Here is a 26085-nt window from a genome sequence, read left to right as displayed (position 1 = left end):
GGGGGTTAAGTTTCTAAAGCCATATCCTTTTCTGTTCTGAACAGCAGGATGTATATTTAGGAAGGGATGGAATAGGTACTTGGAGGCACAGGTACAGTCTGGGACCAGCCACTGATTCCTATCCATTTGTTTCCCTAGAAACCCGAGATGATGAGCCTGCTTGTGGGAGGCCCCTAGGCATCCGGGCGGGGCCCAATGGAACCCTTTTTGTGGCTGATGCATATAAGGGACTATTTGAAGTTAATCCCTGGAAACGTATGTAGCAATGCCTTATTTCCTTCTGGGATTATTTCAGATGTTTTAAACAATATGTGCATAAGTGGATTTAATAGAATTTGTTCAGTACAGTGTACTGGAGACTCTAATATTTTCTTATTCATTGAACAATCTTGGAAGTACTGCCTACACATATCAGGTATCAAGTAACAATACCCCAATTTCCTGTTTGTGTTTTAGCAACAGGGTCTATTCCACAAAATGTTAGAACTCCTGTCTTTATTTTTCTGTGTCTCTGTCTTATCTTCCACTTTGTTTCCTATCTTTTTAATTGTTCTTTGTCCACTTCCTCCTCCCATTTTTCTCCCTGTGTGTGCTTCAGCGGGGGAGTTTGTATGACGCAAGAATTTGTTATTGTGGGGGTGGGGGTGCCTGGGGCTCTGGATAGCCCCCTCTGCTGTTGGCTGGCTATGTGACTGCAGGTGCCTTAGTCTCTCTGTGCACAGGTTACTCATCCATGAAACAGGGTTGCCTGTTGGTAATGCCTGCCTTGTGAGATTGTGTGAGGGTTTAAATGAGATTGTACATTGAGACAGTTTAGCACTCTATAAATGGTTACTCTCCTGTTTTTAAAGTTTACCACTGTCACCATTTCTGTATTTAAAACTGGATGAATGGAGCATTTTGTATTTCTGTCAAGCAAACTGAAAGATAGTTGCCTTTCACCTAAGATTCTTAATAGATTTTTTAAATGTCATTTGGTTTTTTTTTTTAAAGATTCTATATTTATTTATTTGACAGAGAGAATGACAATAAAAGAGGAACACAAGCAGGGGGAGTGGGAGAGGGAGAAGCAGGCTTCCCATTGAACAAGGAGCCCAGTGTGGGGCTCGATCCCAGGACCCTGGGATCATGACCTGAGTTGAAGCCAGTTGCTTAACCAACTGAGCCACCCAGGTGCCCCAAAAGTCATTTGGTCTTGGTGAAAGGAAGAGGTCCTCATCCTTAGAGGAAGGGTTTTGCTGTTAATGAAGTCATGTAAAAACATTCATCTCTAAGAGCTGGAAGAAAGGAAAACAGTGTTTTTTACTGGAAGAGGAAATAAATCTACTAGCATATGACATGGAGAAGCCCATTTTAGTTTTTCCTTTTAAATCAGGTAGGCTGATTGAGACTTTGAAATTATTGACATACAAGTTCTTAGAATGAAAACAGGTCTTCTCTTCCTCCCTCCTTTCCTTCCTTTTTTCATTATTTTCTTTTTTCTTTCCTATTTTGTCCCTCCCTTTTTCCCTCCCTCTCTTCTTTTCTTTCTTCCTACCTAGGTGAAGTGAAACTGCTGATCTCCTCTGAGACACCCATTGAGGGGAGGAAAATGTCCTTTGTGAATGATCTTACAATAACTCAGGATGGGAGGAAGATTTATTTTACGGATTCTAGCAGCAAATGGCAAAGACGAGATTACCTGCTTCTGGTTATGGAGGGAACGGATGATGGACGGTGAGTGTTCATTTCAAGTCTTCTACTCGGTGAGATCATCAGTCAGGCAGGGTGACTTCAGCAGAGTTTATCTGTGGGAGTCATTGGAGTGTTTCTGAGAATAATATTATAGCTTTAGAGATGGGACTTTCATGACTTCTGGAAACAGGTGATGGATGCAACAAAACAGAACAAGATGTCCTCACTTTCTCTTTGAAAAAATATAATTAAAACAGGCCAGTCGATCTGAGCATGTGGTCTAGGCAGTCTGGGTGACACCTCCCAGGCTGGCCTCCGTTTCAGGTCATCCCTCCCAACGGGGACTCCTTTGAGGCTGGAGCCATGGGGGCCCTCCCTGGTGGTGAGCCAGCTCCTGGTTCAGCCAGAGAACTGACTGAGGGGTTCTTTAGAAGAGGATGCCTGGGGTCTGCTCTGGATGGGAAGGCCCCCAGGGGCTAGCCTGGAGTGAGGTCTGGGCAGAGGACCACTAGGGGGCCTGTCACTACAGCATGAGGCAGATCCCCTTCCATAGTCCCTCTGCCTGAGGCTCAGAGGGTAGCAAGGCTCCAAGGTGGCAGGGGCCACAGACTCTCCCACTTGAGCATTTGCTGTTGGTGCTCCACAGCCTACTAGAGTATGACACAGAGACCAAGGAAGTGAAGGTTTTACTGGACCAGTTGCGGTTCCCTAACGGAGTGCAGCTTTCTCCCACGGAGGACTTTGTACTGGTGGCGGAGACGACAATGGCGAGGATAAGAAGGTGTGTGTGGCCCTAGCCGAGCTTTGGGGGTGTGCCAGAGCTCGCTGTGGCCCAGCCTGGGTTGCAGGGAGGTGTTGACCTACATAATTGGAGTTGGGGCAGGGCAACTTCTCCTTTGTTGATAGTGGAAGCAGTAAAATTCAGGGGTGCCTTTTCTTTCTCCTCCATCTCAGCCTGCTTAAAACTTACAGTCTAGGAGAGTCTCAATTTAATGCTGACCACACATCCTGGGTTCCTTTCTCTACTGGGTAGGCCAACTCCCTGCTACTGCTTCTAGCTTTCCCCTAGGGTGGTAAGTGCCCCTTTCACCATCTTGTGTCTTCCTTCACAGTGGACACGTCTACAGTTATAAATCAGTTGGGACTAAGACCATTTTGGTGTTTGACTAAAAGTTTTCCTTAAATTTGGGGACCACTGCTCACCATTTGCTTGGATGAATTTTTCAGATTCTACCTGTCAGGCCTGATGAAGGGAGGGGCTGATCTGTTCGTGGAGAACCTGCCTGGATTTCCAGACAACATCCGACCTAGCAGCTCTGGAGGGTACTGGGTTGGCATGGCAACCATTCGCTCCAACCCTGGGTTTTCTATGTTGGATTTCTTATCCGAGAGACCCTATATAAAAAGAATGATTTTTAAGGTAACTATGAAAACTGTAATTCCAGAAAACAAAATGAAAATGCATCTAATTACAATCTATTTTGACCTTTGGAGCTCTAAAAATTCTCATGCTGCTTATAATATTTGGTACTTACAGTGACTTATATTTTACGTGTGAGTGAGCAGAGGGCCAAAGGGAGGGAGAATGGGAGAGAGAGTCTTAAGCAGACTCCACACCCAGTGTGGAGCCCACTGCAGGGCTGATCTCATGCCTCTGAGATGATGAGTGATGACCCAACCTGAAATTGAGAGCCAAGCATCGGATGCTTAAGCAGCTAAACCACCCAGGTGCCTCACTTTTAGTGACTTCTTTAAAACACATTTTATGCTTCAGACTGAAATGTAAGTTGAAACACTTGAACCCTTTGATGTTACCCTTCTGGTTTCCTTGTGTGGGTATTTTTACCATCACCCTCACCATTCTGTCCTGTCAATCACACCTGCCCCTTTGTGATAGCTGTTTCAGGCCTTCTCCCCACTCCATAGACCCTGCAACTTGGCCTTCAAGTGGGGCCCCTGCAGACCACACTGCTGTTCCTCCTCAAAGGGTGTCAGGCACACCTTCCTGTAGCCACACGTGGAGACACACTTTCCTCAGATCCCATCCCACCCTGGTTCCTCCTGCCCTCTGAAGCCTTCCCATCAGTCATATTCCCCAATCCCCAGAGGATCCTTACCTTTGACCTCAGCACACCAAACTCTTTTTCATTACAAAAATAATCACCCACCCTCACCAATGGCCAGCCACAAACCATTTAATGAAGGCTTTCCTCCAGTGACTTCCCTGAAATGACCTCAGTGTAATTCCCTGTGTCTTACACTGTGGATGAGGAACTGGCTAATATTGGCACTTCCATCATGCAGAAGTCTTCATTTCCAACAAGCTCCATTTCACAGGCTGAATAGACATTTGAAACTGAGGATGGATTTGAATATTGAATAGATATTAAAATAATGGTAGCTTAAGGCCTTGGAAGGTACCAGGCAATAATTACCGAGTCTGCACAGTGCTGGGCCCTATGCCTGGTCCCTGCTGAGGGGCTGTAGGTACCTGGATGCTGGTCTATGGCCTTTAGTTTTGTTGCAAGTTCTGTGGGTATTTTCCTCTTCTTTGCCTCGTTGGCTCCAGAGCCAGCATCTTTTCCCACTGTGAAAAGAAGGCAGGATGGTGAGGTAGGAGGAAGAATGGTGAGGTAGGAGGAAGGACAGGGTTTTTTTGTTTGTTTGTTTTTAAGAACAGGGGTTTTGAAGGCTAGGCCAGTTGTGGGACCCTGGCCAAATGATGTGACCTCTCTGCCTTAATTCCTCTATCTTTCAAGCGGGAGGAGTAACAGCATCATTCTATTTCATTAGGTACTGAAAAAAATGTAATGGGAATATGCATATAATGCCTATAGCTGACTACTGTAGGTGTTCTCTTTCTGTTCCTGTCCATTTTCCCACAGTGAAGCGGTGCTGGTGTGTCTCTCCCCACCCCAGCCCCTGACAGAACGCATGCTCCATCAGGGCAGGTGTTCATCTGTTTCATTCGCTCCTTTGTCCCCAGCACCTAGAACATGACGGGTGCTCAGAAATTACTGTGGCAGTGATGTGTGCTCAGAGATAAGACTACAAGCATGAGGAGGAGCTGGAGTGGTGGCACATGTTCCCAGTACAGGAGAGCTCCACACCTTCCTGAAGCAGATCGAGACCAGTGGGAGAGGACCATAGGCCTTGCAGACATGACAAAGTCTAGATCTTATCCTAACTTTCAATTGAAGTCATAGAGGATTTTTTTTGTTTTTAGTTTTGAGATAGTATCAGACTTAGAAAATTAACAAGAGGGTACAAAGAATTTCTTTCCCTGAACTATTTGCAAGTAAGTTGCTGACCTGATGCCCTGTCGTCATCAGGGTTTGGGGAGTTGCCCTCGTGGATTCGACCCAGGCTGAGCTGTGGCCTTCAGCTGCCATGTCTCTTTATTCTCCTTCGATCTGGAATAGCTCCTCAGTCTTGATCTTTTTGAGAATTACAGGTCAGTCATGTTGTAGAATGTTCCTCCGTGTGGGTCATTGGGCATTTCTCATGATTAGACTTAGGTTATATGTCTCTGGCAGGAAGACCACAGAACTTGTGTTCTTAGTATGTCTTGTCTAGAGGCACATGATGTCAGCTTGTCCCATACTGGTGGTGGCAGCATTGGCCATGTGATTCAGTGATGAATGCTGGCTTCTCCACTGTGAAGTCACTCTTTTTCCCTTGGTAATTAATAGGTATTTTGTGGGGAGGTACTTTCTAAATAAGTAAACATCAGTGTGATCTCCTGGTTGCCTTTATTTTTCAGTGATTTTTAATCTCTTACTGCCATTATTTATTTTGAGGCTCAGATTGGCTGTGGCCAGCGGAAGCCCCCTCAGTGTGGCTTTGACCTTTGCACATGCCCCTACTGTTTTTGGAGTGGTTCCTTACTTTCTGGCACAACACGTTGTTTAGGCTTATTGTGCCCCAACTCTGTAATCGACCACTTCTCCATGAGCCCTGGTTCCTTTTACAGGGGATCTGGTGCTACATGTGCTCATGGCTTTTGGTGTGTCACTGCTTCTAGTCCCCCTATACAGACAAAGCTGGGGAACATATGCGTTTGTATTCATACATAGATAAATACATTTAACCCTTGAGCAACACGGGGGCTAGGGGCACTGGGCCCCAAACAGTCAAAAATCTGCATATAACCTTTGACTCCCCAAAGACTATTTTTCTAAATTTCTTTTCAGCATAACAGTATTCATTGTTTTTGCACCACACCCAGTGCTCCATGCAATCCGTGCCCTCTCTAGTACCCACCACCTGGTTCCCCCAGCCTCTCACCCCCCACCCCTTCAGAACCCTCAGATTGTTTTTCAGAGTCCATAGTATCTCATGGTTCACCTCCCCTTCCAATTTCCCTCAACTCCCTTCTCCTCTCCATCTCCCCTTGTCCTCCATGCTATTTGTTATGCTCCACAAATAAGTGAAACCATATGATAATTGACTCCCTCTGCTTGATTTATTTCTTGACTTATTTCACTTAGCATAATCTCTTCCAGTCCTGTCCATGTTGCTACAAAAGTTGGGTATTCATCCTTTCTGATGGAGGCATAATACTCCATAGTGTATATGGACCACATCTTTCTTATCCATTCGTCCGTTGAAGGGCATCTTGGTTCTTTCCACAGTTTGGCAACCGTGGTCATTACTGCTATAAACATTGGGGTACAGATGGCCCTTCTTTTCACTCCATCTGTATCTTTGGGGTAAATACCCAGTAGTGCAATTGCAGGGTCATAGGGAAGCTCTATTTTTAAATTCTTGAGGAATCTCCACACTGTTCTCCAAAGAGGCTGCACCAACTTACATTCCTACCAACAGTGTAAGAAGGTTCCCCTTTCTCCACATCCTCTCCAACACATGTTCTTTCCTGTCTTGCTAATTTTGGCCATTCTAACTGGTGTAAGGTGGTATCTCAATGTGGTTTTAATTTGAATCTCCCTGATGGCTAGTGATGATGAACATTTTTTCATGTGTCTGATAGCCATTTGTATGTCTTCATTGGGGAAGTGTCTGTTCATATCTTTTGTCCATTTTTTAATATGATTGTCTGTTTTGTGTGTGTTGAGTTTGAGGAGTTCTTTATAGATCCTGGATATCAACCTTTTGTCTGTACTGTCATTTGCAAATATCTTCTCCCATTCTGTGGGTTGCCTCTTTGTTTTGTTGACTGTTTCCTTTGCTGTGCAGAAGCTTTTCATCTTGATGAAGTCCCAAAAGTTCATCTTCACTTTTGTTTCCTTTGCCTGCCAAAGACTATTAACAACTACTGTTGATTAGAAGCCTCACCAGTAACAGTTGATTAACATGTAATTTGTAGTTATGTGTATTTTTATAATAAAGTAAGCTAGAGAAAGAGTATTATTAACAAAATAATAAGGGAGAGAAAATATATGTATAGCATTGTATCTATCAAAGAAAATTGCATATAGGTAGATCTGCTATGGTTCAGACTGGTGTTGTTCAAGGTCAGCTGTGTATGTGGTGTACGTGTACATGTTTATACATGTGTTCATTTATCTGTCATCTGTTTATTTAAATTGAAAACTGTAAGTAATGCTGGTCCCATATCACAGGATTTATTCTGGTTTTCTCCACTTCCATAATAGCATTTCTCTTCTGTAATAGTGAAACACCTGGATCCTATTATCCTTCATATCTGTTTGATCAGATTCCCAGGATGTCACCAGTCTGTGGCCATTTCCTCCATCACATGGCCCCTGCTAGGGCTCTGGCATCCACACTGGGCCTTCTCCCTCCTCCTGGCTATGTGAGGCACCTGCCTTTCCCCTCAAGGGTTCTGTTGCTTATACCAAGCTGTCCCCAGGTAAACACCCTCCTCAATCTGCCTGGGCTCAGCCAGCCTGTGCCAGGCCCTGCTTGGGCTCCAAAACCATATTCCGTGCCCCTGCCCGCCCCCCAGTGTGGACTCTCTCTCACCCTGCTTGGACTGACTCGTGGTCTGAGCCACTGCGGTTCCAGCCTCTGCACACACCTACCTTGCTGGACCTACAAGCTGCTCCCTGACTGACTTCTGCAGGAGAGGTGTGATGTAGTATGAGACAGTTTTAAAGAGACAACTGTAGCTGCTTCTTGGGGAGCAGCCTGTAGCATGGCTCCATAGGCTGTGAAGAGCCTGGTGTGGAGGAGGCTGCTGAGCCAGGAAGGGTGGTGGGGCAGGGCCTGGGGTGGGGATGGTACGTACAGAGCACATGATAATACCCTGTGGTGCCAGGCTTGCAGGGACTGGAGAGAAGGGAGGGCCAGGGTCAGCAGCTGGTATCCAGGACCCTGTTTCCTTAGACAGGGTGTCTATCGAGTTTGAAGAGCTATTAGAAATTCTGGGTGGAGAAGGGTCAGCCCTAGGGTTTGGAAATTGGGGTGGAGATTTGAGAGCTTTCTGGGAAAACAACTTAATCCCAGGAGAGGGGATGACATGCCTTAGGGATAAGATGGAGAGAACAGAGAAGGAGGACCTGGCACTGAAGTGAGGTGGCATTTCAGGGGCCATGGGACGTCTTACGAAGTATTTTAAGCTATAATCAACTCTGATTACCCTACAACTTTCCAGAACACAGGTGATTTATATGGCTGCTTGGACCTTTCCAATGACTAGGAGACATTATTCATTGGACATTTATAGTTGTTTGGCTGTTTACCCTTACATTAAAAGGTATACATCTGCCTATTAATTTTCACTCACTGGTCTTATGCAGTAGCATACTGTCGTCATTTCCTCCCTGGTGTCCTGCTCTGCCAGAAATTGTGTATCTCACCTTCTGGTTTCTCTGCTTAAAACCCTTCAGTAGTCCCTTGTGGCCCTTGACCTGGCTGAGCCACGGGGCTCCTGGAGGGTGCTCTGCTCCTTGTGGATGTTATCGCTACACTGGCTTCAAGCAGAGCTGCCAGGGCCTGGGTGGCAGGGGCACATTCATTTAACCTGTCCAGGTCTTTTCTCCAACATGAACCACTCTCAACTCTCCATCATTTGCACTTTGCACATATGAAATATTTTAAGCCCAGTCTGAGGGCGTGGCATTTATTCTAGTTAGGCTGTGCTGGTTTTAACCTGGCATTCTGGGGTCTATGTCAGCATGGGCTTAGCTTCAGTACTGTGTCTTCCTCGGATGTGAGGAGCCATGAACACTTCTCTCGGTTCACCCGGGTCATCTGGTGTGGCACCTGCATCGGGTCTGGTGGGTACTGTGGTGAGGGCTGTTGGAAAGCTACCATCCTGGTGCCAGGCTAGCCTTGCCTCTGGATGCAAGTGACGGGAGGATCCTTGGCCTACTGTGCATGGGGGCAGATGTGGGGGAGGTCTGCAGAATGACAGGCCCTGTGCCAGGGGCAAGGGAGCTGGGTTAACCTGCCTCTGCTTTATGTAGCTTTCCTGTCATTAGAAGAGCTGGGCCCTTACAGGATGGTGAGGGGATGTGGCATTTGTGAAAAACAAAATTCAGCTGAATACCTGTCAGCTTATTGGCTTTGTTCAGTGACTCATGAGTCAGAGACCATCCAATACAGAAAGGAAGCTGGGAGGAGCAGTACAAAATGAAAGACTTTTATAGGCAGGAGGGAGAGGGAGCAAGGAGGTTACACTGGAAAAAAACCAGATTGGTTATCACCAGCTGACTTTCCTTTAGGGGATGGCAGGCAGATTACCTCACATCTGGTACTGTTCAGGTGATTCCTGATTGACTGGTTTAAGATTCCATTTCTAGGACAACCCAATCTGTAAATAAGGTAGGTCTCAATTTGGTGGCTTGGGGCTGAGCGTAACTGAATCCATTTTGAGCCTGCGGTCTTGTTTTTAGCAGGATCTGCTCACAACACCCTCTTGGTCAGAAGCTAACCTCTCCTCACACTGTGCTTCCCTCCCAGCTGTTCAGTCAGGAGACTGTGATGAAGTTTGTACCACGGTACAGCCTTGTTCTAGAACTCAGCGACAGCGGGGCCTTCCGGAGAAGCTTGCATGATCCCAACGGGCAGGTGGCTTCCTACATCAGCGAAGTGCACGAGCACGACGGCCACCTATACCTGGGCTCCTTCAGGGCCCCCTTCCTCTGCAGACTCAGCCTCCAGTCTGTTTAGCAGCCTTGATCATGGCTGTGCCAGAAGTCCTCACACTGGGCACCACCACTGGTCCAGGAGATCCCGTGCACACAGCCCTTTGTTCCTGCACTTGCCAGTCCTTGGACATGGACATTGGAAGTGGACAGTGAGACCCTGTGGATGTCTGGGCCCCTGTGGGATACCCCTCACCTGGGTTTCACATTGCAGCTAGAGGGAAGCATAACATGCCACAGGGAAGATAAATCCATGTTGAACCATTTTCTCTTTAAAAACCTTTCTAAGTACAGTGATTCTCTAGGACTTATAGTAGGCCTCAGGGTTTGGTGGATGGAGCAGATGAGATGTCCAGGGATCTTGTTTTCACTACTGCTGTCCTGCCAGCCTCAGTACCTTTACTATAAAATGCGGTAATACCTGTCTTTGGGGGTGGGGCACCGGAAGGGCAAGGAGAGCTCAGTGCAAAAGTGTGGAGGCTGGTGGGTAGAGCTGTGTAAGTGGTAGAGCTGTATTCTCTAGAGCCGTATGGGACGTGGGCCCTTGATCCTGTGTGTTCCCTTCTATAGCTCGCCCCCTCCAGCCTACTTTGGTTCATCCCCACTCTGAACCACAGGGTTTTCAAGACTCCTGAGTCCCCATCAACCATTTAAAGACAAGGACCTGAGTAAGTGGATAGAGGCATGTTTATCCCAGGAGCTCAGAATGGACCTGCTGAACTTTGTGAATAATCTCCCACCTCGATGGAATGATCCAGCAGTTGGATACTACAGGGCAGGATCTAAGGGAGTCCTGTTGACACCCCTTTGTTCCTTACCTATAGACTAGTAGATGAATAGTGCACATGTTAATATCATTTGCTGGAGTGTCACAAGCCCGAAATTGCTATATATCCTGACAAGTATGTACAAACCAGTCCTAATTTTGTCAGGGGGACCTGTATAATAATGATAATTAAATTGATTTTCCTGCTCATTAACCTTTTCTGATGGTGTTGCCTGGAAGTTTCTTCTCTAATATAATTGGGTTGGTGAATGGAGTTTGATTCCATTGCAGGCTGATAGGAGGATCCTTTTGGCCAGGACCTTGCTTAGGGACAAACAGTTCATCTGGCTTGCTCAGTGTCCCTCACAGGGGAACTGCCTCCGGCCATCACCTCCTGGTGGTGCTTCATTCTGGGCAAGTGGATATTACACTGTGTTCCTATTTCCAGCCCACAGAATGGGGCTGATACCTGCTCCTTTCTGTCCTGGCTGTTTGTGAGAATACATAAGACATGTGTCTCTGGAATCGTTTTCAGTCACTTGACAAGGAAATCATTTAAATAGTCAATGATGACTGTGATAAAACCTGAACTGCTTGTGCGGTGTTGCACTGGCTGGCAACAACCCATCTGCTCCCTCTCCCAACCGTGGCCCCCATCCCCTGCGCTGGCCTGGCCTCATGGTAGGGGAAAGAGTCAGGATCTGAAGGTTGGCTCCTCTGTTGTGTTGTGTGCTCAGGGATAGCTTTAAGTGCAACAACAGTGGGACAGAGCCGGAGACTGGCTTCAGTCCAGCCGATGTGACCCAGAATGTGTTAGGTCAATGACTCAATGTTATTTATGTTACTTTAGGGGAAAGAAAATTGCATATAGATTATGAAATACTTTTGAATGGATGATGGTGCACCCCATATATCAGCTGTATAGGAATAAGGTAAAAAGTGATCATTCTGCCATAAAAAACAATTTAAATGTGTGGAACGTATAAAAGCTGACTTCTTAATTGAGAACAGAGGGCTTTGCTTTTTAGTCCTTGCTTTTCACCAAGGTAAAGAAGCTGGTAAATTGCTTTTCACTGTTTTTAGCAAAGGAGTCTTGATTTTGACTTAGATGTTGATTTTCTGTCTCAACGTGTCACTTCCTGTGTTTTATCTGGTAATTGCCATGCTGAGGTACAAAATATGGCCTCATTAGGTTTAAATATGTGGTATGGTTTTGTTGTAAACTTAAAGCAGATTTGCCCTAATGTGAATTACTAACCTGCTTTTAAAATTAAATCAAGTGATTCATTCATTGTGTGCTTCTTTATTGTCTACTACAAAACCTCCGTGGGACTCAGATACTACCTTTAACAGGACAGAAGCCCTATTTTGTGATTTTTATCATCAACATGCATTTGCAGAGTGGTCTTTAGTTTATAAAGTGTTTTTGTGAACACTGACACTTTACTGATGGAAAGAGATAATAGTCATTTTATAGGGGGAACTGAGGCTTGGGGGAGTGGTTGGAGAGGATTTGCCCAGACTCACTGGGCACACTTCTGAGTCAGGACCCATGGTCTGACTTCGGGATCTGCTGGGAAATCTGGGCAATGAGGCAGGATGGTGTTCCTAGGACCCAGCCCAGGGGCTAGATGTTGGCTGCACATCAAAGTCCTCTGGAATTCCCAGTCTTCCAGAGTGCCCTAACATCATCATAGTTTCAAGCTTCACAGGTGGTCCCCATGGCAATGGTGGGGCACTCCTCATTGCCAGGGCCCACCTGTACCCTAGAGAAGGGCTGGGCTGGGCGGACACCTGGAGCAGGATCAGTAGAGCTGAATCCTTGAGAATCTCAGTATAGCTGGTGAGGAGATGTTGGGCATGGCCAGGGAAAACTCTAGAACACTCAGGGCGAGACTGTTAGAATTTTGACTGGTTTTGCTCAGTTTTTGAGACCTTGAGCAATGAGTATTTTTTCTCTTCAGTCCTAATTCTGTTATGTCTTAGAATCCTATGTACTTAACTTTATATTTTCTCAGTGAGAATAACATTGATGATATCACAGCTTCCCTCTGTGTCACAGTCATTCCCTCTGAGTCAGAGTAAAGCTCTAAGTTTAAAAGAGCAGTTAAAATTGGGTCGGCAATAAGACCAGTTATTAATAAGACCATGCCTGCTACCTACAATAAGTTACACCATCTCCATGCAGGTGTTCTGTTTCATCTGTTTGAATCCTACCAAATGGCTCTCTGGCCAGTCTGTTCCCAGGTTGGGCTTTGGTGTGCTCGGTCTAGAGAGAAGTATTTCATGGGGTGGGGTGGGGGAGCAGAGTTACATTGCTAGAACAAGCCTCATGCCCATAGGACCTGATCTGCAGGCAGCTGTAGCAAAACGTCTCCAGTAGTGGGGTTGGCAGAGGTGTCTCTGTGGAGGACCAAGGCACATGAGCTGTTGGCTTCCACAAAGCAGAGTAGCCTCACGCTGGCTCACTGACTCAAACCCTTTCCTTCTGGTGCCACCATGCCCAGACTAAGAGTTAATTAAAGTCAAGCATTGTCTTCTGTGAAGTATAGAAGTATAGAACATAAAGTATACTGAAGTATAGAACATAAAGCAGATTGGGAATAATAAAACAGCTGACATATTCTAGAGTTCAGACCTAAGGTCCTCATGTAGAGAAAGTTTGCAGAAGCCTGAGATTTGGGGACCTATGGTCAGCTGGCTTCTGCAGGAGCTGGTTTGTCTTAGTTCTTAAGACTTCTCTTTATAGGAAGAGATTTTGAATACTTGGCCCCAAATGATGTTTTGAAAATTGTGGGCATAGGTTAATGTTGACACCTGAGAATTTTTGGATTCAGATTTGAGGCTTCCTTCTCAGTCCCAGAGGGATGGTCAGCCCTGGCTTCTGGCTGGGCAGAGGTTGGTGGGGGGGTTCAAATGCAGCTGGGCTCAGAGCAGAGGTCCTATGAGGTTACTCTCCCCCACACCTATATGTGCATTCTCATGTCTGACCAGGAGGCCACGTGAGGCCAGGTGGGCCCGTAGCCCTGGAGGCCTAAGTAATGATTTTCAGGAAAGGCCTGGCCTTCCTGTGCTCTGTGCCAATATTTAAATGTTAATGAAGACCGACTGGGAGTTCACGTGGGTTCCTTCCTTCATTTGCTGCATCATCCTGCCCCTTCAGCTCTGCCCTGAGGCCCATCGGACTCTGAAGCTCTAACACTGGTGTTCCTGCCAACTTGTTTATGTATGCATGAGGTCAGCAGTGCTGGTGAACTCATTTATCTTGATGAAAGGATGGCCTTCAGAATCATCAAATAAATTAAATGTCTTGTGGCATAGTTGCCACCACTGTCCCTGAATTAAATGACCACAAGGAGGTGAACCAGCAAAAATGAATTTGGATTTGGAAATAAAAGCTCTTTCCTCACTGAAGGAAGCCAAAGGGTAATTCATTTTGGGTTGTACATACTGATCAAGTTTACAGCTGCATACTAAATTGTCATACGTCTTTTAATGCAGATTTTGTTTCCTATGAATGATCAAGTCCATATTTTTTAAAGATTTATTTAGAGAGAAAAGAGCAGGGAAGGGCAGAGGCAGAAGTAGAGGGAGAGATTGATTCTCAAGCAGACTCCTGGCTGAACATGGAGTCCTACCTGGGGCTCCATCTCACGACCCTGAGATCATGACCTGAGCTGAAATCAAGAGTTGGAGGCTTAACTGACTGAGCCACCCAGGTACCCCAAGTCTGTGTGTGTGTGTGTATTTTTTTTTTTTAAGGCAACAGTGTATTGTGTATTTTGTACTAATCTATAGTTTGAAGAGGACTGGAGAGGAAGAAATCCAAAGTGAGAGGCTCTGCATTCCAACCCAGGCCTACTGGAGCAAGCTTGCGGGGGCGGTGGGGGGCTATCTTCTCAGTGAAGCCAATCTCTGTCTGCAAGCTCCTGGGCATATCTGTGGCCTGGTCTTGCACTGCTTCCAGTGTCAGCTGGAGCCCTGTATTTGACAAGGATGCCAGCACCTACTGCTTCCTCCCCAGCACAGTGTGTCCATCCCTAACCCAGGCTCCCCTCTCCTGAGGGGCCATGGGAGGTGGTCCCAGCACTCTGCCTGCCCAGATACAGCTGAGCACATCCTGAGCCTCCAAGGCAGTGGAGGGAACTTGGGTGTATGACTCCTGGTTAGAAGAAAGTCCAGCTGGAGCGTCAGTGCCCTCCAAAATGGGGTGCTACTCGTTACGCCAGTTCATGATGTGGACACAGGCTGGCCTGTTTCTAGCTGTTCTGGTCTTCAGTATATTTTAGCTAGCAGTGAAAGGCTGGAAAAGGCTCCAACGTGCTGTATGGAAATCACTTAGACTCATAAGACCACTCAGTGAGGGGGATCCCTCACACTGCTCACCTCGCCTTCCTGACTTCCTTGAACAGGGAAAAAGCAACAGTTGTTGCTTTGCGATGGTCAGTTCTTTATTCATATTTATTCATAACTTTATTCATGCACAAAAGGTCAAGATGCACAATAGCTGACTTGTCCCCCTGCCCAGTGCTGTAACCGTTAATTTGGTCAAAGGGATGGATCTCTGCGCTTTCATTGCTGAATGTGGGACCACCAAGTAATCAGGTGGGAGTGGATGGGAGGAGGCTCACTCGGGGGTCCAGAACCTGAGTAATTACCACCAGAGCATCGGTGAAATTAGGGTTAGAAGAAAATGCGAAATACATAATCCCAGCTACTCTATGCTGAGCCCAGGGGCACTCCCATTTCTGCTCACTGGTGAGGGACTACTTCGGAAGGTCCGAGGGCCTGTGACAGCCAGGGCTGGGCTGTGACCTAGCGCAGTACAGAGCACAAGTGCAGTGTAGTTGAGAGGCGGAAGTCAGTGACAGTGGAGAACGGACACCTCGAACTTCTGGAGCCAGGGGATGACCCAAACTTCTGAGTAGCAGCTGAAAGTCTGCAACAAAGAAGGGCACGCTGAGACCCCCGTCGCAGAGGCCACCCTCCCGAAAGGCTCCACAGCGGTTAGGTCCCCCGTGCCGCTGCTGTGGGCTGTGCATGCACGCCTCTTCCTTATGACGTTCTCCCCCTGCCCTAAGTTTCTATTTTGAGAAATTTCACATCGGCAGAGAAGTTGAGAGGTTTAAGAATATACGCTTTTCACTTTCTTTTGCAAGTTAGATTGTCACGTTTGCTCTCTCCTGAATGTGTATGTGTGTATATGATTTCTGAACTGTCTGAAAGCTCCTTTTGTTCTAACCTCCGCGGCCCCAAGCCCAGGGTGTTGATTTCCTGGAGCTGTGCCCCTCAGGACAAGTGGTTGGACGTTGCCTCTTGGGAGCCCTCCCTGTATTCTCCCGGGTCTGTGGGCACTGCAGGGATGCTGGGAGTGAGATTTGGAAACTTGCAAGCAGAGATGTTTCCCAAAGCCCGGGGAACAGGTGAGGGCTGGGACATCAGTGAGTGGGTGTGAGGAGGTGAGACCCCTTCGTTTTACCCTTTTTAAGGTATGGTTGGTCTGGAAGTCACAGTTATCTAGAATAGGGTGCTGGATCTTCTTGCAAGAAGTTCTGCCAATCTTCATGTCAAGCATGTACTTCAGGCCCTTCACGATCTAAGGGGAAAAAGGGTCAGGTGGGTGTTACTCGGTCCAGGACAGAAGGGTGGCTGCTCCACTACCAGCAGGAGGAGGCGTGGAGAGTGGGGAAGGATGCCAACATATGCCCCCTTAAAGGGGCTGAGGGTGTAGGGGCCTGTCTGGGACTCACCAGAGAACTCTGGGAGGGAAGCTGCTGCTTGGACCCAGGCCCCTCTCTGCCTTCGTCGTTCCTGTTCACGATGCCCGTTCTCGTCCCCAGAAGAGACTGAGGCTCTGAGTCTGTCCTAGAATATTTCCTTCCTGCCCAGAGCTCTCCATCAGTGGGGACGGCACCTGTGCCTCACCTCCATCCCCGACACCTACCTGTGGCCAGTGCTGACCCGCCCTGAGTGCCAGCAGTGGTAGCTTATTTTCTCCCCCAGTTAGAAAATAAAGCTTTTCCACTTGCATGTGGCAGCAACTTGGTTCCTTCTCACTATGGTCTCCCAATAAAGCCTCAGCCCTGCCAAGGCCCAGGTGGAATAAAGTCGTCCCAATGTCACTGAGGGATAACGTCCCATCCGCCCCCTCCCTTGAGCACTGGCAGGCGCACCAGGAACTTGTTCTGTTCCGCAGGAGTTGAGAGTCTGGCTCACAAAGATCCCACAGTCCCTGGGGCTGAGTCCCTGGGGAGGTAACACTTTCCGATGGGAAATCAGCTTTTAAAGCCCACCCCATACCAGCTTCCCTTTCTGCCACATGCTTTCTAATCATGAAAACATGCTGCTCTTAAAGAATTTGTGATTTTTGAAAAGAATAAGGATTATAAGAATTTCCAGTAATCCTATTACACAGGAGAAACCGTTATCAGTATGCCTAAAAACTGTTGGTGTTAGAGTGGGACCCCCTCACCCTCTTTCCCTGGGGTTTGTGTGGGGGGATGAGGCAGTGGTTTGGGCAAGCTCTCTGAGTGACGTGGGCCCATATGGACAATGGCAAGAGGTCCCTTGGTGCTGTGGTGCAGACAATGGGGCAAGGTGGGGCAAGCCAGGGCGGGGGCTCTGATGGGTTAGTGGTTCCTGCAGGCTGGCATTCTGCTTCTCCCCGACTGAGAGCCTTCAACACGCCCATCTGTGAGGGCCTGGCCTCCTGGGTTCCACTTTAGATGTACTGTGGGCCCCAGCCTGATGGCTCCGCCCAGGAGGAGCTTGTTTTCACAAGAGGCGGCTCAGGGCCTCTTACTGTGCCCAGGGTACCTCTGGCTACTCATGGACTATCTGTGGCTGCCACTCTCAGCCTCCTGGACTGGGTCTGGGTTCCAGATGGGCACTAGGCAGGTCGGTAAGACAGGAGCCACTGCAGCCTGGCCTCTTAGAGGTGTCCCCGACCCTCACCTGGACCAGAGCTCTGCTGATGTGAGACTCCTTGAACAAGAAGATGTCATTGGTACAGTTGTTGAACCTTTCAGCGCTGTGTCTGGCTGCTTGGAGGACTCCTGGGTCGTGGGGGTTTATTTTTTTGGGAAATCCTGGCTTCCCATCTGGGTTAAGGGTCTGGGAACAAAAACCTGAAACAGAGACGCACAGAACCAGACAAAAGCATTGCTATGACCAGGGTCCTTGGGCCCAGGGTCGCACCTCACACCTTGTTTCTGCCATCTGCTCCCTGTGTGGCCCCTGGTCGTTTACCTACCCCTCAGCCAGCCACCCCACTCCCCACAGTGCATTGCTGTGTGCCCCACAATTTCTCCCTCCTCAGAGTTGAGGACTAAGCATGAGGGGTGGCACCGTGAGGTATAAAATGTAGTCCCAGCTCGCTGTGCCTGCCCACACAGTCTTTTGCGGGACCTAGAGTCGTTGCTAACACGTGTTAAAGAAACCTTGAATGTTTCTTCAGGTGGCGGAGCCTCCAGATAGGACACAGCCCCAGGGCTTAGAAGAAGGTGCCCCATTGGCCTTTGAGGACACTGTCATCTAGATCCAGCCCCTCCATTTGTCCCCAGCGAGTGGACCACGGAGAAGTGCCCAGAGGTCTGTCCTGCCTTCTCCTGTGTGAGGACATGGCTGCTGTCCTCTCCCTCAGTGATTCTTGTCAGAGTCCACCCAGCATCCAGGCTCTGGGTTAGCCCATCCTGGGGCTACCCCCTGGCACCTGGCTTCTGGCAGCAGCGTAGCACCTGATGCCCCTCATCTGCTGCCTCCTGCCATGCCCATCTGGGTGCAAGTCCAAGGACGGGGTCAGGCCGTGCGACATTATCCCACACAGCTCCATTGCAGGGCTGGCATGTGGTGGAGGGAGGGATGATTGACTTTCTTGCATCCCTCCATGCTCTTCCAATATTCCAAGGAGGCCCATACTTGGATAAAAGATGGGGTAAGGAACATGAGGGGCTTCTACCCCAGCACATGGGTCCCCCAGTGTCTGTCAGAACCAGGGACCCCCATTATCTGCCCCTCTCCTCTCCATATCTTCTGTCTCAGGCCCCACAGAAGCAGAGCCTGGCCACACCCCAAGAGCCCTCACCAAAAAGGACCTGACTTCATTCCTCCATCCAGCTCGCTCCGTGGCCCTTCTGGAGCCCTCCTCATCCTGTAGGTACTGGGCGTACAGAAGCTTATGTTCACTGGAGCCCACGTTCCATAAATACACAGGCACAACAGACATCCGCGCAGCAGGTGAAGTAAGGTGGGAGTCGTGCAGGGGTCTGTCCACAGCACATGTAGGACCAGGCTGTGCCATCTGCCCCAATCTGGGTGGAGGGGTCGAGAGCAAGCTGGGGGCTGGGAAGACAGAGGGGTCTGAGGGCTCAGGGCCCCAGCATGGTCGAAGCAAGGAGGGCTTGTGGGGAAGGGCTGAGAGGCAAGGCTGGGCCCGCCATGGGTGTGTGCTCATTGGGGTTACAAACTTCAGATTTTATTATAAAGAAAACAGGGCTGTAAAAAACCCCACAGGCTCTGTATGGCCACAAGTAAGTGGTGGCCTTTTCTGGTTGGTGGCTCATGGTTAATTTAAGTTTCTGTCAATTTCTACAGTGGATAACTGATGTCTAAAAATAACAAAAAGTTGGGGTGCCTGGGTGGCTTAGTCAGACATGTGACTTCAGCTCAGGTTATGATCTCAGGGTCCTGGGATCGAGTCCGTGTTGGACTCTGCACTCAGTGGGGAACCTGCTTCTCCCTTTCCCTCTGCCCCTCCCCTGCTTGTGTTTTCTCTCTCTCTTTCAAATAAATAAAATCTTAAAAAAATAACAGTTTGGGGGGAAAATCTAAATAAACTGAGAGGAGGGAGAAGGGAAAGAGGGTTTTTAGATTTGTAAACTGCTGCCTCTTTTGGAAGATGCTCTCCTAGATTTCTCTTTTGGAAGACGCTCTCCTAGATTTCCCTGAAATGTTAACATGCCAGAGATAATTCAGAGCTGAACTGTTTTCATTCATTAATTAAATTTAACAGTGTGAGGTTGGGCAGCTCAGTGGCATGGCCCCGTCTCAGGGGCTCAGTAGCCACATGGGATCATGGTGGTGGATGCAGAGAGGGACACGGTGTCCTTTCCGAAGACCCCATGGGACTGCACTGCCCTGAGACTTCACTCTGCTTCCCTCTGCCATGATCTCGGGGACCACCGGTGGCTCAGGCATCTGTGTTCAGTCTGGGGAGACTGTGTTTAGCAGGAGGCAGAGGTGCCGAGGCAGCAGGAAGTGGAGACTTGGGGAGTGTGGGTAGTGGCAGTGGTAACCAAGCTTCCGGGCTGAGCATATATAAGGTGGAAAGACTGGTGCTGACCTGTGCCCATTCCATGCCACCCCACCCCGTCCACTCCTGAGAGACAAGCTCCAGCTCAGACCCGAGACACCTGAGTATATTTGGGTGGTAGAAAATAATGGCAGAAGGCATGAAAGCTCTGGGGGAGTCAAGATACACAGACACCCTAAGTTGTGGGGGGGCAGGCCGAGGGCTGCTTCCATGGCACCCGTGCTCACGCATCACACGAAGTCCAGTGTGATTTGTACTTTAAACCAAAAGCCATTTGGGCAAACAACTGCAGGCTTCATTTCTGCTCCTCCATTTCTGGCAGAGAAAGAAAGAAGCTACTTTTGCGCAAGGGATGGAACCTCCAGTGTATTCTGGCCGTCAGAGCTTAGGGCTCCCCCTTTCCCTACTGTGGATCAACATAGCTTCTATGTTTTGCTTTGTATAAATTGCTTTATGTGATTATAAGCTTGTCTATTTTGGGTAGGAAATTGAAAAATACAGAAAAGTATAACAAGAGCAACAAAATGTTATCACTCTTACTATCTCAAATTAAAAGTCAATCTTAGTAACCACTGTTGATTTTTTTTAAAATAAAATGTATCAAATGTAATTTAGCTTGCATGGAGCAGTCAGTTAAGCATTTGACTCTTAGTTTCTGCTCAGGTCATGATCTTAGGGTCGTGAGATCAAGCCCCAACTTGGGCTCCACGCCGAGGGGTTTCTGTTTGAGATTCTCTCCCTCTCTCTCGGACCCTGCCCCTGCTCACTCTTTCATTTTAGGAAAGAAAAAAAAAAAAAAAAAAAAAAACTGAAGTGAAAGTAGGTGAGGCTGAACCTCAGATGTGTGTCTTTTTGGAACACATGATGTCAGTTCCTAAGTGATTTGGTAATGTTACAAAAAGTTTAGGGAAAATACTGAAGTTGGTTTATTTTTATCTAACTACATGTCTTCCTAAAATATAGGCTTTAAGTCAGGAAAGTTTCATCAGTGCAGTTGTCTAAAGAAACAATAAAAGTTCAATTTTTAATTAAAAAAGAGTTGAAAGTCAAATCTATTTTTAGGATTCTTCAAGAGAAATCGGCAGGGAAAGGCTTCTCGTGGAGAATAAACATCCCAAAGAGGAGCTCTCCCTCAGGGAAGAACGGAGGCCACCAAGTGAGTACTGAGCAGATGGTGACAGTGCAGGCTGGGTGGCCTGGGGTTCGGGCCAGGGGGTCAGTCCCTTCCCCATGAAAGGGGGCCTGAGCTGTCCTCAGAGATGTGGTATCTGGGGTGTGTGTGTTGCGCAGCCAAAGTCTGGGGAGCAGGAGAGTTAAAGCTGTCCCTCCCTTGTCACCACTCTGCAGGCAGCATGTGGGTCCATATTCTACAGGGGAGAGACTGAGGCCCCAGGGGAGTGCAGGGTAGGGTTAAACCAGGCTCAACTAATTATAAAGACCTGTAATGAGAAGATGAGCCACCGAAAACTTGGCTGGGGGCAGGGGAGGGGGGCAGAATGTGACGTGGCAGCCCTGTGGAGCTTCCCAGGAGAAAGTTATCTCTTAACAGGTTGAGAAAGGACTTTTGGGTTTCAACAGAATCTAACAGTGTTGAGGACACTGATGTGGCAATTTCCTAAGTCCTGAAGGGCTTAGGGAGGGAAGATGCCACAGGGCTCTGCATTTAGGTCAGTGCACTTTAATGTCTGGACATGGGGAGGTCACATGCCCAGAGGACACCAACATCAGGGGCCCTGTCACCTCCACAAGAAGGCACTGGAATCTGTTCTCCGAGGAGGGAAAGGAAAGGCTGTGGGAGCTGTGGGAGCAGAGTTGGGGTAGGCTGAGTTCCTGTCTCTGTCCAACCACCAGACAGAGGGACCTCCAAGCCCCTCTTTCTGAGGCCCTTGCTGGGGCCCTCATCTGTCAAATGAAAGAAGCACCAGAAGAGATTGCTTCAGAGGGGTGTGTGGGGTGGCGTGGGTAGGCTACTTGTGTGGCAGAGACTCGGAGCAGGGATGTGGACAGGTGGCTGCCAAGCACCCCAGGCCCAGTGAGAATGCCTTCCACGTGCCAGCGCAGTCAGGCCTCTCAAAGGCCCAGGGGTACTGAAATTCTTTACCCATCTCCTGGGTGATGATCCTGAGGCTTAGGGAGGCTGCAGGTTCCACAGCTATAAGGTTTGGGGAGTCTGTAGTACACTGCTCTTTGCATGTGTGTGTAGGCTCTGGACTTTCCAGCTGGCGCTCAGTGATAGAGAGCAGGTCCGACAGGGGAGGTCTGCTGCTCCGATGGGGCAGGTGGCTCCCTTTTGGGCATGGACTGGAGAGGGTTTTGTCCAACAGTGAGCCATGGCAGAGGGAGGCCTGCCCATGAGAGGACACTAACAGTCGTCCAGTGCCACCTGTCTTGGAATTCCTCATGCAGTCCTGTTCCCGTCCCTGCTCTGTTCCGTGAAGAAATGGCGGCAAGGGGAAAGAACTTGGCAAAACAGTTGACAATGACCATCCGTTATTAAATTGCCATGCAGTTAAGATGGCAGGCTCCACATCTCTCCAGGAGACCCTTCACTAAAGAGTGTGAAGGAGTGTGCTTCTTTGTTCTGAACATTCGGTTTCTTCCCCTGACTTGTGCCCCTGGGATGGGTACTAAGTGGGGGGGAGGGGCAGAGAAAGAAGGTGGTATCCTGAGAAGAGGCCTCAGCATGGGAGCTAAGAATGAAGGTTGGGGAGAAAGAGGAGGTGGGTGTCCTATCCCTGAGGGCCCCACATGCAGCACTCACCCAAGACAGTCCAGGGGCCAGAAGCAAGTGTCACCATGAGGGCATGTGATCCCTCCACTAGCCAGGTTAAAGAACATGGGGTGGGGTCCCTCTAAGTCTCCACCAGCAACCATAGCCTATGATTCCAATGAGGGTATGGCATGGCTTGCTCCTCTGTGCTCTATTGAGGACCTGTGCTCACAGGCTAAGTAACTTGGGCAAGTAACCTAATCTCCTTGTGCCTCAGTTTCTGGAGCACAGCAGCAGTGCCTTCCCTCCCCTTTTCCCCTGTGCTGGCCTGGCAGGAAGTGTCTGATCCTTAGGCTCTGATGGTGGGGGGTGGGCAAGTCACAGGACAGCAACCAGCAGGCAGGAAGCACAGACATCAGAGAGAAACTGCTTAACAACCAAGGGGCATCCCAGAGCTTGGTCCTCCTGGGGGGGCCACAGGGAAGTCTCCTTTGGGTAGACAGTTTTCAGTCCCTGTTGAGACCGCAGGGCGGGGGATTACAGAGGACTCTTCTCTTGCCCCTAGGCAGGCCCCAGACCCCCTATCCCTGAACCCCGCAAGGGCAGCTGCTGCCTGGAGCGGAGCCGCCTGCCCCTGCCGCGGAGCAGTCCCCCGGGGCTGGCAAGACAGCAATGACACTTGGGGCCCAGGCAGGAAACTCAGGACGCGTCCCCCCGCCGTCGGACCTCGCCTCGGGGAGCCGCCAGAGCTCCGGAGCCCAGGCATGAAGCGGCCCAGGGAACACCTTGCTCTTACCTCGCAAATGATCTCCGGTGGTGCTCAAGACTAGGCAGCAGAAGGCGAGCAGCACCCCAACGGGCCGCATGGCTGCGTGCGCAGAGGGCAGCGCGCGCTGGGGAAGCTGGGGCCCCTGCCAACGGTAGTGCTAGGGAGCCAAGAGGGGGCCCCGCCCCGCAAACCGCCCCTGGCGGGGATGGGGGCTGCTTGCCTCGGGTGGGGGCGGCGCCGTGAGGGGGGTGGGGTAGGGGTGGAAGGGGGATGGGGGTAGGGGTGGAGGGTGTGGGGGTGGGCGGTGATGGTTTCTTGCTGAATCATTTTGACCAGAAGCTCCTCACCTGCATATGTCTGGGCTACAAAGTCAACCGCTTCCTTTATTGAGTTTCCAAACAGAGAGTATTTGCAAGGGGAGGAGAAAGACAAATGAGAGCTGTGAGAAAACAAAACCTTTGCGAGTGTCTACCCTTGAAATGTGCATGGAAGGGACATCGCATTTAAAAAGTTACTGGGGGCGCCTGTGTGGCTCAATCAGTTAAGAGTCTGCCTTGGGCTCAGGTAATGATCCCCTGGTCTTGGGATGAGACTGCACTGGGCTCCCTGCCGGTGGGAGTCTGCTTCTCCCTCTCCTTCTGCCTCCTACCCTGCCCAGCTACCGCACTGCGTGTGCTCTATCTTGTTCACTCCGTCATAAATAAACAAATAAAATCTTAAAAAGAAATCAGGGTGGTTTTTTGTTTGTTTGTTTGTTTGTTTGTTTTCAACTTATTTTCAACATAACAGTATTCATTGTTTTTGCACCACACCCAGTGCTCCATGCAATCCGTGCCCTCTCTAATACCCACCACCTGGTTCCCCCAACCTCCCCCCCCCCCCCCCCTGGCCCCTTCAAACCCCTAGATTGTTTTTCAGAAATCAGGGGTTTTGAAAGCAGAATTATCTGGGTTTTCTTCTCCAAAGGACATGCTTCTCAGTCCCAGGATTCCAGCGTTCTGAGCGGCCCCCTGCAGGAGACTCTCCTCTGCTGGTGTGAGTGGGCATCCTCTCTTAGAAAGTGGGCAGGAAAATGGGGTGTAGACTGAAATTTCAGAGAATGGACATCGCCAGGAAACATGCTCCTTCTGGGTGATTTCTGCATCTGGAAACTGGCAGACAGCAGTGTTTGCTGGTTAAATGTTTGATCACTGCCCAACTTTGGCTCCACACCAGCAAAGGTAAAGGAAGAACAGAGGTTTTCCAGAACAGACGGTGACCCAGAGGTTTGTTTGTTTCCCTTTACATGCCCAACCCAGTAGTTAGAGTGGGGTCTCTGGAGCACATGGCTTGAATTTGTTTGAATTTGGCTCTGCCTTTTAACACCTGGATGACCTTGGTTGAGGGATGGCCTCTCTGTGCCTCAGTTTCCCCTGATGGTTATGGTGGGGGCTTGGAGACTTCCTCAGTGTACATGCTCGGGGCTGGGATAGAAGACATTGCATGGTCTTAGCTGCAGGGCACCCCCCTCTCCGACTTTAGGACTACTCTGACAGGAGAAATGAGATGGCTGAGCCTTTTCCAGATGGGTCCTGCTGCAGCATACCTGCTTTTGGGTAGAGAGATCTGGGTTTGTGTGACTCAGACAAGCCTCGGCTGGTGCCTCAGGGCAAGGCACAGGGGGCCCTGTTAAATGAGAAAGTGCCACAGCACGAAGGAGCTATTCTACAGCAGTATAGTTTCAGGGTTCTCTGGGGGAAGAGTGTGTATGTGCATGTGTGCATGTGTGTAAGTGTGTATATCTGTGTCTGTTCACTGTGTGTATGTGCGTGTATCCACGAGTCTGTCTTTGTTTCTGTTTTGGCATATGTTGGGAGTATGAACACAAATAAGTGTGTTGTTCTGATTGTGCACAAAAGGAGGTTATGTATGTGCTTATGTGCCTTGGGTATAAGTCTGTTTGAGTGTCTGCTTGTGTGTATATGTTGTGATGGTTAATTTTGTGTGTCAGCTTGACTGAGTCACAGATATTGGCCCAGATATTTGGTTAAACATTATTTCTGCATGTGCCTGTGAGGGTATTTCTGGGTTAGCTTTTGAATTGGCAGACTGAGTAAAGCAGGTTGCCCTCCACAATATGGAGGGCCTTGTCTAATCAGTTGAAGGCTTGTGTAGAGTAAAGGCTGAAGAAGAAGAAATAATTTTCTATTTACACAAATAGACTGTCTTCAACCTCCTGCCCTAGGATTCAGATTTCAACTGGAACTTATATCATCAGGTTTGCTGGTTGGATTTTTCAGCCTCCAAATCATATGAGCTAACTCCTTATAATAAATCTCTTTATAGACATGGACACAACCACCACCACCCACACCCTACCCTATTAGTTCTGTTTCTCTGGAGAACCTTGACTCATATATTTGTGTACATGTCTGTACCTAAAGGTGTCTATGTGTGCCTATCATGTATATGTCTGTGTCTGTGTCTCTGTGCTCTATATATGCATATGCATCTGTGTGCCCGTGTGTGTTTCTTGAATCTGAATGAAAGGCTTTTCTATTCATATATGTCTCTGTGTGTATGCGATTGTGTGTGGCCATGTGTCTCTGTGTTACACGCATTCTTTCTGTCCCATCTGAGACCTGCCTGAACTGGTGCAGGGGTGATAGGTTTTCTTCTGAGTCCCTATCATTCATCCATCATCCATCTGTCCTTCCATCCCCTTGCTGCTGGAAGTGTGGTCCCTGGAACGGGAGTCCCTGGGAACCTGAGGGAAATGCAGATGCTCAGGCCCAACCCCAGACA

General features: G+C 48.7%; 2 protein-coding genes and 1 long non-coding RNA gene across 5 annotated transcripts in view; 1 reads left to right on the top strand and 2 right to left on the bottom strand.

The window, feature by feature from the left end:
• Nucleotides 1-11803, top strand: part of APMAP (adipocyte plasma membrane associated protein) — a 51604-nt gene extending 39801 nt beyond the window's left edge. Inside the window, exons 5-9 of one of the 3 annotated variants that reach the window (XM_032351589.1) lie at nucleotides 139-255; nucleotides 1542-1716; nucleotides 2321-2455; nucleotides 2902-3094; nucleotides 9562-11803. In XM_032351589.1, coding sequence (XP_032207480.1) covers nucleotides 139-255; nucleotides 1542-1716; nucleotides 2321-2455; nucleotides 2902-3094; nucleotides 9562-9771 — 830 coding nt within the window. In that variant the 3' untranslated portion in view covers nucleotides 9772-11803. The remainder of the gene's footprint in view (nucleotides 1-138; nucleotides 256-1541; nucleotides 1717-2320; nucleotides 2456-2901; nucleotides 3095-9561) is intronic. The other 2 variants (XM_032351591.1, XM_032351590.1) reach the window with 2 other exon arrangements.
• LOC116595357 lies at nucleotides 1621-5873 on the bottom strand. The gene is made up of 3 exons (XR_004287634.1): nucleotides 4986-5873; nucleotides 4166-4261; nucleotides 1621-1787 (listed from the first exon to the last, which is right to left on the bottom strand). It is a non-coding gene; the product is annotated as an uncharacterized LOC116595357 (long non-coding RNA).
• A 2456-nt stretch (nucleotides 11804-14259) lies between the features above and the next one.
• CST7 (cystatin F) lies at nucleotides 14260-23479 on the bottom strand. Its single transcript, XM_032351592.1, has 4 exons — nucleotides 23329-23479; nucleotides 17467-17639; nucleotides 15992-16108; nucleotides 14260-15451 (listed from the first exon to the last, which is right to left on the bottom strand). Exons 1-4 carry the CDS (start codon nucleotides 23396-23398, stop codon nucleotides 15374-15376), a joined length of 438 nt encoding a protein of 145 aa, XP_032207483.1. The 5' UTR covers nucleotides 23399-23479; the 3' UTR covers nucleotides 14260-15373.
• Between the last annotated feature and the right edge of the window lie 2606 nt (nucleotides 23480-26085).

Source organism: Mustela erminea, chromosome 7 (assembly GCF_009829155.1).
Source record: "Mustela erminea isolate mMusErm1 chromosome 7, mMusErm1.Pri, whole genome shotgun sequence".
In the NCBI taxonomy this organism is placed as follows: Eukaryota; Metazoa; Chordata; class Mammalia; order Carnivora; family Mustelidae; genus Mustela; species Mustela erminea.
Note: the sequence above shows the minus strand (reverse complement) of the source record. Positions and strands in the feature narration are given on the sequence as shown.

Excerpts from the sequence above, each read along its gene's own strand:
- CST7 (XM_032351592.1), bottom strand. The coding sequence starts at position 23,398 with ATGCGGCCCGTTGGGGTGCTGCTCGCCTTCTGCTGCCTAGTCTTGAGC. Across the intron at positions 17,640-23,328 it reads CACCGGAGATCATTTGCGAG|GTTTTTGTTCCCAGACCCTT; the intron begins GTAAGAGCAAGG and ends TCTCTGTTTCAG. Across the intron at positions 16,109-17,466 it reads TCAGCAGAGCTCTGGTCCAG|ATCGTGAAGGGCCTGAAGTA; the intron begins GTGAGGGTCGGG and ends TTTTCCCCTTAG.